This window comes from Schistocerca gregaria, chromosome 1, assembly GCF_023897955.1.
Source record: "Schistocerca gregaria isolate iqSchGreg1 chromosome 1, iqSchGreg1.2, whole genome shotgun sequence".
Taxonomy (NCBI): domain Eukaryota; kingdom Metazoa; phylum Arthropoda; class Insecta; order Orthoptera; family Acrididae; genus Schistocerca; species Schistocerca gregaria.
Window position 1 is genome coordinate 1,116,282,067 of NC_064920.1, and position 12,331 is coordinate 1,116,294,397.

At 38.4% G+C, this 12,331-nt stretch overlaps 1 protein-coding gene across 4 annotated transcripts in view; it reads left to right on the forward strand.

Moving 5' to 3' along the window:
• Positions 1–12,331, forward strand: part of LOC126283537 (uncharacterized) — a 155,882-nt gene that overhangs the window by 138,179 nt on the left and 5,372 nt on the right. For all 4 annotated transcript variants that reach the window (XM_049982280.1, XM_049982282.1, XM_049982279.1 and 1 more), the window contains exon 2: positions 6,131–8,114. In XM_049982280.1, the coding sequence (XP_049838237.1) occupies positions 6,131–8,114 (1,984 nt within the window). The remainder of the gene's footprint in view (positions 1–6,130; positions 8,115–12,331) is intronic.

Below are 12,331 nucleotides of genomic sequence, written 5' to 3' on the forward strand. Positions count from 1 at the left end.
GGTTTGCTGTGCTGCACAATTCACTTTCACGTGACGAAAACAGGGACGTGAGCTCGCCAGTCACATCTTTTCCGACAGCTTCTAAACTCTAACATTCTCCTTACAGCAGCGTAGAAGTGAAGTAAAAATAATTTGGGCTCATAACATAAATATCCTTATTTCAAGTTGACTATATTTGATTGTAAATCGATTTTTGTTTTGTAGGTACTGGGGAGCGGGCGTGTTAATTAAGACGATAAATAATCACTCGCACTCAAAAATGGCTCTGAGCACTATAGGACTTAGCATCTATGGTCATCAGCCCCCTAGAACTTAGAACTACTTAAACCTAAGTAACCTAAGGACAACACACAACACCCAGCCAACACGAGGCAGAGAAAATCCCTGACCCCGCCGGGAATCGAACCCGGGCGCGGGAAGCGAGAGCGCTACCGCACGACCACTAGATGCGGGCACTCGCACTCCCGTCACTTACTGTGAATACTTTTATTCTCGCAGCTTATATACAGTGCATGTAGCATAGAGCGCGTACTACAGAGAACTGATTGGCAATGTTACAATTGTTCTTGCTGCGGTAGGGCAGCGATTTTATTTGGGGGTAGAGCTAGTGGTTCTACGTCCCCACAATTTCAAGTTCCAAACGAAAAATCGTATCGTTCTATTTTCATATCACATAGCTTCTTGATGCTGTATTAGTTTTTACCGGTCTTCAGTATACCGTCTTATTATTTGTGGAGTTTCCGAATGATACTTTTCTAACACCCTCTATCCGACCTGTTATTCGGCACAGAAGAATATTTACATTTCTCCCGTATTTAGCAAAAACCGTTTCTCCTTATTTCCATTAAGAGTCATTTACCTGTCTTCTTACTGTATACTCGTGGCTTTTTCGTCTTTTCAAATGTTCCGCATTTTATCTTTTCAATACATACGAACACTTCCTCTTCATGTTGCAAAAAGCTTAAGTCATATTTGGATTCATTCAGGGCAGGTTGAACATTATCAAACGCACTGCTTCCCAGGTGTACACTATGTCTTCTGTTTGCCGGTTAAGATCGGAAAATAGGGTCACAGAGGCCGTTTCACCTTGCTTCTGCTTCCAGTTTGTCTACTTGACCATTGCGCTGTAGAAATGTAGATAATCGTTTTTTGTACGGTACACAATTGTAGAGGTGTGCGTAGCCTGGAACCAACCTGTCGTTGTGTTTTGCTTTCGCCCTGGTGACTATATCGATTTTCTCCGCGTGTCCTTATTGTGGCGTTTTTGTCGCCCGGGAATATCGATCCCTGAAATATTAGCTTCATTCCAATAGCCTCAGACGGCACGCACCCACAACATCGCTCTTGGTTCAGTTAACGGAAAAGACACTGTTAACACAGGAATACACCTGCAGATGTAATAGTCTTCAATGTTGAACGGCAACAACAATCCACAATTCAAATAGATATCGTGTTAATAAAGGTAGACCCAAGTTTTGACAGACGATGGGAGTATTCGAGTTTATGAAGCACACGAACGAAACGAAACTGGCAGTTCCCTTGAGATACTGGTACACACATTAATGATTTATGCATGTGCCTCGATCAATGAATCCTCAAAGCGTCTTTGCAGCAGAAACGTCGTTGCAAAGGCTGATAGCCTACTTCCGCACAGCACGGCTTCTAACAACATGAACAGTCTCGCTTTCATTTGTTGTTAATTTTGGCTATCGGTACCTGTTTTTGAGGCAGTTCAGAAATTAACAAAGTTAATGACTAGCCCATAGGAAATGGCGACCAGAATGTTGTTGAATCCTGTAGATGTTTATTACAGCCTAGTAAATTTTCGTTTGCCTGAAGTTTACTAACTTCTGTTGCCGTCCTGTTCTTAGTCTGCGTTGTCCATCTTTCTTTCAGTATTCCACTTTTTTTTTTAAATTTTCTCTTACTTACTGGTACGGAAGAAATATTTGATACGGTTTCATAAATGGTTGTGATATTATTTCATACGTAACAAAGTTTATTAAAGAAAGTTTTATTAAAGAAAGTTGTGATTGAATTGAGGATTTCTTGATAGGAAGGAAGCAAAATGTATGTAATCTTGGATAGAAAGTAAACGGCAGCTGTAGAAGTACTGAGTGACTTCAGGCGTGCGAAAGAAGACAAATGCCATGTGCATTCAGTAACGACACCGGCCTTCAAAACTTCCACTACACTACACAACTGCACAGTTACTTGCCACATAAGATAAACGGTATTTCCTCGTTTTCACTGTTTCATAAATTCCAAAGGGCAGTTCTATTAGATCACTGATTCTACTCAGTCGCAGAATTTTTATACCATGTGAAGTACGACAGACTTGAAGCAAGGGTATTGCTACTGCTCCTAAAGCAAGAGCTATTATAATTCATTTCTTGCACCATTGCAATATATTTTTGTGGTATATGTAACGCTCGTGTGTGTGTGTGTGTGTGTGTGTGTGTGTGTGTTTGGGAGGGAGGGGGCAAATGACATCCCACAGCCTGTAGAGATTTTCGATGAATAAAGAATAATAAAATGTTGTGACGCTTGCTATTAATGGTGTATATTAATAATTTGGCAGATTGATTGACAACATAGGTATCTACTATGTAGTACCAGAAAAAAGTTGCGCAAATACCCAGTCAAAGTTGTCAACTTACGAATTTTAAATGGTGTACTTAAAAAAAATCGCAAAATCAAACTATCTCGTGATCATAATACTCGTGAGTCACTACTGTAATCAGTTACCTGATGCGGATATTTGTTTTTATCAATTAATGGGGAATGCAGTGGCCACATGGGCTCAAATGTAGGTAACTTAGGTGTCAAACTTTGGTCCATTAGTAGGATATTTGGAAAGGAGGTTGCCTACAAAATACTTGAGCTAGCCATCTTAGAATACTGTTCAAGTGTATGATCCCCATACCAGATAGGACTAACGGGGAATATTGAAAGTATACAAAGAAGAGGAGAATGGGTGGTCACAAGTTGGTTTGACTCACAAGAGATCATCACAGAAATAGGTTGTAGAATAATAACTCTACCAGTAACGTTAGAAGGCGATTTTATTTAACACATGACAGGTTTTCAGGTGGTTTACATTCATACATGTCTCCATACTCAGTACTGGAGATCACTGTTTTAAATAAAAACAAGTAATGTCCTTCTGATTAAATAGACAGAAATGAAACATTTGGAGGTGACTCAGTGAGAAGTTTGCAAAATATTATAGGACTTGCAAAAAAATTTTGCAACACACATCACTTAGCCATTTTCAGGTGTTTCATTTGTGTCTAGTCATCATCACATTATTTGTTTTTTATTTAAACAGTGATCTCCAACAATGAGTTTGGAAACATGTACATGAATGTAAGCCAACTGAAGGTGGCACAAGCTCAGAACAGCTTGTGTGTTAAATAAAATCACCTTCTGTTGTGACTGGTTGCAGTTTTTATTCTACACCCTGTGGAAGCACAGTCTTGGATTTCAACTGCATCAGTTATGGATAAAAAAACTCACAGATGAATACACCACCATGGGTATCACTCCCATGGAGACCATGTGGACAAGATTTGGCTAATTACAGTGTGTGCATGGGCATTTAAAGCATTCATTCTTCTTGCACCCCATATGTGAATAGAACTGAAAGAAATCCTAATATCAAACAATGGAAACTCCATGTGGGAAATCAACAGGAAAAGACAGATTGCTACTTACTGTAAAGAAAACACGTTAAGTTGCAGACAGGCTCAATTAAAAAACACTTACACAAAACTTTTGGCCACTGCATTCTGGCCTGGGCTGCCGGAGTTGGCGATCGTGTTTGTGAGGTGTGCTTGCTTGCGTGTATGAATGGTGTGTGTGTTTTTTCTTGTGCAGATGAAACCTGTGGCCAAGCCTTTGAGTAAGTTTATTTCAATTGTACCTGTCTGCAACTTAACATGTCTTCTTTATAGTAAGTAGCAGTCCATTGTGTCTTACATTGTAGAAATCCTAATATGTGGTACTATTGGAAGCAACTTTTGTGAAACACTTCACAGTATTTCACAGAATATGAATGTAGATTTAGATGTATTCTGTATGTGAATGGAACTGAAAGAAATCTGATATGTGGTGCAATGGAAAGTACCATTGTGAAACACATCACAGTAGTTGCAGACAGGCACAAGTAAAAGATGTTCACATCTAGCTTTCTGCCCCAGCCCACATCACTAAAACACACACACACACACACACACACACACACACACACACACACACATGACACAGGCTCTGGCCGAAAGCTATATGTGAGTGTCTTTTAATTATGCCTGTCTACAACTTGATGTGTCTTCTTTACGGTAGCAGCAATTTGTCTTTTCCTACATTGTTGATATTCCTACCCGAGTTTCCATTGTTTGGTTACAGAGTATGAATGTAGATTTAGATGTAAGTAAAACTGTACCTTATTACTCTCTGTTTCTATAATTTATTGGAATAGTTGGCTGTAAATTCTGATTAATATCAATTCTCACATTAAACTGGCTTTAACTCTCCCAGTATAAGGACAATGACCTGGTTTTACGAAGGTGTTTTTTTCATTGAAGGTGCTCCCTTTTGTAAAGATTTCATACTTATATAAACAAGAGCTAATGTTTTCAGAATTTTTAAAAGTGGTCTGCAGAAACCTCTGCATTTAGGTTGCTTTATCCCTCTGGTTCCAGTGTTATTGTAACCATTGGAACACATATGCCAGTCTAAGACAATTGTAACTGCCTACATCATGTGTATAACGTTTCCCAATCTAAAGTGTTTTTTACTGGTTCTCTTTGTTCCTTACTATCAGGCCCACATGTGTGACTCTTCCATTTATAACAGTATTATGGAAAGGATAGTGTTGCATTACACCTCAGCACAAGTGCACGTTAACAGTCTTAATGTGTATTCTTCCTAAAGGCTACTGTGTAAATCACTTGTTATTTAATGGCAGTGGCTGCCTCACTGTGCAGGGAAGTTTTCTCAGTCACATAGTGACTTAACAAACTATAGTTATGTTAAGGGGGTTTAGTCTGTCACAAGTTTGAAGGTATACTAATGAAAAATCGTTTGTGGAATATAAGTAATTTAAGGAGTACCATTACAATTTGGAGATTAAATAAAATACCTAGTCACCAACAGGCACAGAAACAATCCTGAGATTGTGGGTGGCTATCATGCAACTCCTTCTTCAGAGCTGTTAACACAGGTGGTGTGTAGGAAAGTATGCCAATAATCTTGTAGATAGAGCCAATGTCCAGAAATGGCGCCAGCTGAACAAATGTTCTGGACACTGGGAGACTGTGGTGATCCTCTATTATCACAGGCACAATGAAAGAAAATGTAGATCAAATAGCTAAAAAGACACTCATATATCTCCAAAAATGAAAAATACCTTGCTGGTAGACACTTAAAAAATGATGAAGACCTCCCCCATATTGTTGCGACCTGGTAAAGCGGAGAGAAATGCACACTGCAAGAGGAGGGAACATTATACTGGTTTTGAGACAGGAGAGCTGATTTAATGTTCTCGCTGATGTGGAGAAGCAGACAAAAATGTGTGGTAAAATGTGTATATTGTGATTACTGGAGATTATTAATAAATAGCTTTTTATGAGAAAGTAGAGTTACTTCTCGAAGGACTTTAAACAAAAGGTTATGTTATGAATAATGTAATAAACATATACAGATGTCTTTAACTTAGTGACCAGAGTAACAGAATTTAATAGTATACAAAATAAAGGAAAAGCAACCACTCTCTTACTGCTGACTTTTTTGCACGAAGAAACATGTAACAGAAAACCATATTGTCACTAACTTTTGGGCTCTTGCTCTTTTTCTATCAAAAGTGCACACACCACAGCCACACAGACACCCTAGAGCCTGAAAGCTAGTGTGAATACTATTTTCTGTTTTGTATTTCTGTGCCAGATATCACTCGGCTATAGGTCATTGGCCACCTATCCTTTGTTTTACACATTATTCCATTCAGGTATTTACATTGTTGTTATAAAATTTAATTGTAGTTAGAATTCATAAAAAAGTAGTCATGTAATTTTCTTCTGATAACTAACGTTGCTTTGTCTAAAATACAATTTTTTGTTTTCTTCCACAGGCATCCACTCGTCACTATGCGAGGTCAAGCGACAGTATCACAGTGAGGAGGAATTTGATAATGGCGAAGGGCATTGGGCTGTTCCTGACAGTGTAGCTTTGGAGGCTGCAGACATGTTGAATACCAGTAACAGACAACCAGGAGATTTTGTTAATGCAACTGAACTTGTTGAAAGTCCCCATGTAGTTGACCTTGGTGGAAAAACACATGAAGAAAGTGGAAATACGACAACCTCACCAATGGAAGAGGCATGTAAAGTACCAATAGACTGGCTAAAAGGCTTTCAAGAAATAATTAAGGATTACAGATTCTCGGACGACTGGTTAAAGAATCCAAGAGGTGTACCCCTGATAGACTGCAGTGCTTTAGTGATCAACACAGAAACAAAGCTTCAATGCCCTCTGCCATCAGTCAATAAAACAAACGAAACAAATGTCTCAAGTTTTACCATCAGTCTAACAGATGTGGACATAAACTTTTCAGATGATGTAAATTTCCCTCTTTGTCCACCATTAGAGAAACTTCTCAATCCAACATTCAATTGCTCTGATAGGATAGAAGGCAATCTGAGAATCACAGTGTGCCATATTCCAAAGCAATGGCTAAAAGACCAAACTATTATAACAAAACTCAACTGCACAAACAATGGAAATACAACAACTGGAACAGAAACATGTATAATTTCCAAGGAAATCGTCCAGAAAAATATGACCCATATGATGGACTGTGAATCCTCAGATGACAATGGGATAGAGTGTTTAGTCCCCAAAGGATGGCTGAAATATAATGTATTTTCCATTTTGTCTTGCACTGAGCATGAAAATGACACTTTACGGAATTGCCTGTTTCCAAACAATTTGATAACTACTGATACCCCAACGGAAAACTGTGCAACTACAAAAGATGGCAATTCAACAGACTGTCCTATTTACACTGGTATAAACTGTACAAAAAATAGTAATACCACAAAATTACAGTGCTGGACGCCACATGAATGGCTGGCAGAAGTGGACAATGCAGCAAAATTAAATTGCACAAATGCTAACAACAACAGTACACAGAAAGTTTGTAGTATTCCAAAAGAATGGCTACGAGGTCAACTGGAAAATTCCAGTGAAAATACCACTGGAAATAACACTAATGAAACAATATGTTACATTCCTAAGCAGCTGTTAAATGACAAGAGTAACATGACTCAGCCAAACTGTTCATCAGAAAATCTTACGATGACTTGCCAGATTCCAAATGAAGCCTTCAACATCACAACAATGTGCCCACTGTTTGAAGAAATTAAAGAAACATCAGATGCACTACGTTGTGTAATACAGTATGAAGGAAATTTCACCACTTTTGTTTGTACCGAATCAGAAGATCAAGCATTACAGAATGAGACAGAAAGCTGTAACACATCAACAGAAGTACTAAACATCAGTTCTACAGAGGCTGAGACAGGAACAGAGGACAGTTCTACCACAGAGGATACGAAAAACAACTCCAGCCAAACAACAGAACAATATCATGCAAATGTGGACAATTCTTCTGAAATATCTACGGTAGCAGTGCCATACCTCATAGACACAACTACAGAAAGTTATTCTAATTCCAACAACGTATCAGTAAAGCTTAACACTGTAAAAGATGAAGATGCATCAAGTGGAGGTGTGAACTATGAAGAAACTGAGCATAATCAAGGCAGTGCAATAGAAATAGCTCAGTCAAGCAATGAACCAAATACTAAAATTTCTCCAGCTGCACCTGGGCAGGCAGAGTCAAAGTCAGATTCAGTACACGAGAACGAGGTTGTACAGTATGAGGCAGCTGCTGCATTATCACAGCTACACACTGCACATTCACATGCTACAGTAAATGAACAAACAGTTACATTTTTACGCCCCACAGAATCTGCAGCCATACTTGTTGGGGTATTCATCGCATTTGCTGTGCTAGGGTATGCTGGACTGCTGATATGGAGAAGAATGCTGGAGTGAGTATAATTGTTTACACTGCTATCACTCTACATCTCACTTAATCAGCATATAATATGTTCTCACAGATAGGAAATGTATACTCAAAGGTCATTGCAAAACTGCACTATTAACTTCCAATGATTTAGTTACAGCAGTGGTAAATGCTTCCAGTTTTTTGTATTTGTGAATGGATTTCTGCAAATCAATACTTAGATGTTACTGAAGATAATTTGCAAAGTTTTAAACCTTTCTTAGTAATTTGACAAGCAGCACACTCCAAGCTTATGACATTTAACAATTTATACTATGAAGATAAGAATGCTATCACACCTAAGGATACTGAAAGTTTGTAAATTTTTTAATTTTTACAGTGTACTGAGGCTCGAAGTCAGACCTCATACTTCAAATTCTACTGACTATGAATCCAGAGGCTGATTGTGAACACATTTTAATTCAAAGATTTCTTGTTAAATTCAATTTTACAGTGTTTTGTGGATCATTTCTGCAACATTAGGTAGTCTAATGAAGTCATTACAAGCTGCTGTTCTATATTTCACACTGTCAAATGTTTGTAATGTAGTTTGTTTGCCATGTTAATTCACCACAATATTAAATCATCTTAACACGCTACACTTCTCTACATCTACACCTACATTTACAACTCAGTGTAATATGTGTTGGAACTGTTTAAGAGAAAGGTTGAAAGATTAACTGGTTTTATACCATACATTAGTTATGTTGTGTCTGCAACACAAACAGGACTCAAAATATGGAGTGAATGTTCCAAACAATGAACTGTTGTAGAGTAGCCTTCATAATGTTTTTGGTAATTGTATAAGTGGCAGCTGTTAAAACAGGCATAACAGGAATGATTGAGACATACGGAAATAGGAGGTACTTGCAATTGTGCAAAGAAGCTGCAAAAAGGGAATATTGCCATATTTATCCCTTGCAGATATCAACACTGCATCTAGCCTCTCCAGGACAGAGTGCATTCCAATCAACATCATAGAATTCCACCTCAACTGGGTATCAATAGTGACTTAAAATAATAACAACTACAGCCATCATATGCATGTAATCCAACTAGGTGAAAATTGCAATATTGCTACTATCCTTTAATTTTAGTCCACAAAGAAATTATTATTGAAGATACACCTGCAAATCCATATCAACAAGCACTGAAAATAGCAGGATCCGTGCTGAGCTGCAGCTGTGATTTAACTAAAAAGGAAGTAAGAATATGGTACAATGTATCAGGATCTTGATACAGTGAGGGTAGTAAACAGGACCTGTTCTTTTCAAAGAAACCATCCCAGCATTTACCAAAAGTGGTGCGGAGATCCCACGAGAAACCTACATGTCGACTGGTCAGATAGGGATTTGGAACATGCTCCTCATGAATGCCAGACAAGCGCTTTGAACTCCTTGGTTAAAGCTAGTTCATCTACATCTAAATACACACTCTGCAAGCCACCCTACAGTGCATCATATACCACTATGATCATTCCCCTTCCTGTTCCACTCACAAATGGTGCAAGCGAGAAACACTTGTCTATATGCCACCATACAAGCCCTTATTTGTCTTACATCTACGTCAACATCTATACTCTGCAAATCACAGTGAAGTGCATGGTAGGGGGTGTATCTAATTGTACCTGTTATTAGGGTTTCTATCCATTCCATTCACGTATGGAGTATGGGAAGAATACTTGTTTCAATGCCTCTGTGCATGCAGTAATTATTCTAATCGTATCCCAACAGTCCCTATGTGAAAGATACATAGGGGTTGTTGTATATTCCTTGAGTCATCATTTAAAACCCATTCCTGAAACTTCGTTAACAGACTTTCTCACGATAGTTTACATCTATCTTCAAGGGTCTTCCAGTTCTTTTCCTTCAGTATCTGACACTCTGCCATGAATGAAACAAATCTGCAACCATTCATGCTGCCCTTCTCTGTATAGCTTCAATATCCCTGTTAGTCCTACTCGTTACAGGCCTCACACACTTGAGCAATATTCTAGAACCAGTCAGTTGTAAGCAATTTGCTTTGTAGACTGATTGCACTTCCCCACTATTCTACCAATAATCTGAAGTCTACCACCTGCTTCACCCATGACTGAGCCTATGCAAACATTCCATTTCATATCCCTACAAAGTGTTACGTCCAGGTGTTTGTATGAATTGGCTGATCCCAACAGTGACTCATTGATATTATAGTCATAGAATACTATGCTTTTTTTGTTGTGTGAAGTGCACATTTTTACATTTCTGAACACTTAAAGCAAGTTACTCATCTTCACACCACTTGGAAATCTTCAGATCTGACTGAATATTGTCGGTCGCTGTGGCCAAGAGGTTCTAGGCGCTCCAGTCCGGAACTACGCTGCTGCTACGGTCGCAGGGTTGAATCCTGCCTCGGACATGGATGTGTGTGATGTCCTTAGGTTAGTTAGGTTTAAGTAGTTCTAAGTCTAGGGGAATGATGACCTCAGATGTTAAGTCCCATAGTGCTCAGAGCCATTTTGACTGAATATTTATGTGGATTCTTTCAGATTAACTTTATAGATAACTGCATTATCCTGCAAAGCATCTGAGGTTATATTAATATTGCCCACAAGGTCATTATCATACAACAGGAACAGCAAAGGTCCCAATACACTTCCCTAGAGTAAACCTGTCGATGACTCTCCATCCAAGATAACATGCTACATTCTCTCTACCAAAAACGTCCTCATTTCAGTCACGAATTTCACTTGGTACCCCATACGATCGTACTTTTGACAATAAGTGTAGGTGTGGTAGTGAGTCAAACATTTTTCAGAAATAAAAAAAAAAAGTATGTACCTGACTGCCTTGATCCAAAGCTTTCAGTACGCCATGTGAGAAAAATGTAAGTTGGGTTTCACATGTTCATTGTTTTCCGAATCCATGCTGTTTGGCATTGAGGTGGTAATTCTGTTCTTGGACACTAGTTTTGTGGACACTTCTACTACCCTTCTTGTAGACAGGCATAAACTATGCTTTTTCCAAGAATTGGGCATGGTTTTTTGTTCAAGGGTCTACTACAGATTATAGTTAAAAATGGGTTAACTCAGTCACACAGTCAGTATACAATCTGACAGGGATTCTATCTGGCCCCGGAGCTCTTAACAGTTTTAAGGATTTCAGCTGCTTCTCAAAATAACTACCACTAATACTTATTTCATTCATATTTTCTGAATACGAGGATTAAATTGGAGCAATTCTCCTGGGTCTGCCCTTGTAAAGGAATATTTGAAAGTGGAGTTAAGCATGTCAACTTTTGCTTTGCTACCCACAATTTCAGTTCCTGTCTCATTCACTAGGGCCTGGACGTTATCTTTGGTGCCACTAACAGTCCTTACATACCACCACAATTTCTTTGGGTTTTGTGAAAGCTTATTTGACAATATTCGAGTTGGTGGCAGTAAAATCATTTTGCAGTCAGCCACAAATGCTGGTTCTCTAAATATTCTCAGTAGTGTTTTTTCATGAAAAGCATTTCATCTTCCTTCCAGGGATTCTTATGTAAGTTCATGAAGCATCTGCTAGAAGTCATTATAACATATCCACTGGAAACTTCATGTTCTAGGAACTCTGAAGTAATCTCTGTTATATGTATTTGCCCTTCATAGATGTAGGAACAAATGGAAATTTTACAACAAAATAAATACTGAGACTGAACACTATATTTTAGAGAAAAGATGTCTTATGAGTTGACATACAAAGAATGAAATATAAAAATGCAGTATTAAGATACAAACTGAGCTTTAATAAGAATGTGGTTGCTCAAGAGAGTAATACATTCATAACAGATTATTATATTTGTATGCCAAACTCTGGTGCCACTCATGGAATATCAAACACAAGCCTAATAGGATTAAGGTAGAAAACTCTAATTATAGTGGTCCTTAAGGAACTGGAGACATAGAGGTACTCTGCAAGGACAAACATTATTTTGTGGTCAATGATATATTTACATACTGGAGCAGTCATTATCTTGTTTCAGAGCACACAGATCTCTTTTACCGGAGATGGCACCCAAACAGATCAGAGTTGCAGCTTCATTCAGTGATAACTCACTTGACGTGCCTGGTTTTCCCAGATTTGTATACATCATGGCCAATTGTATACAGGAAACTGGGAAAACACAGTCAGTTCACAAACGAGACTCCTTACAAATCTGTTGTGTGTCGTCACATCTTAGAAT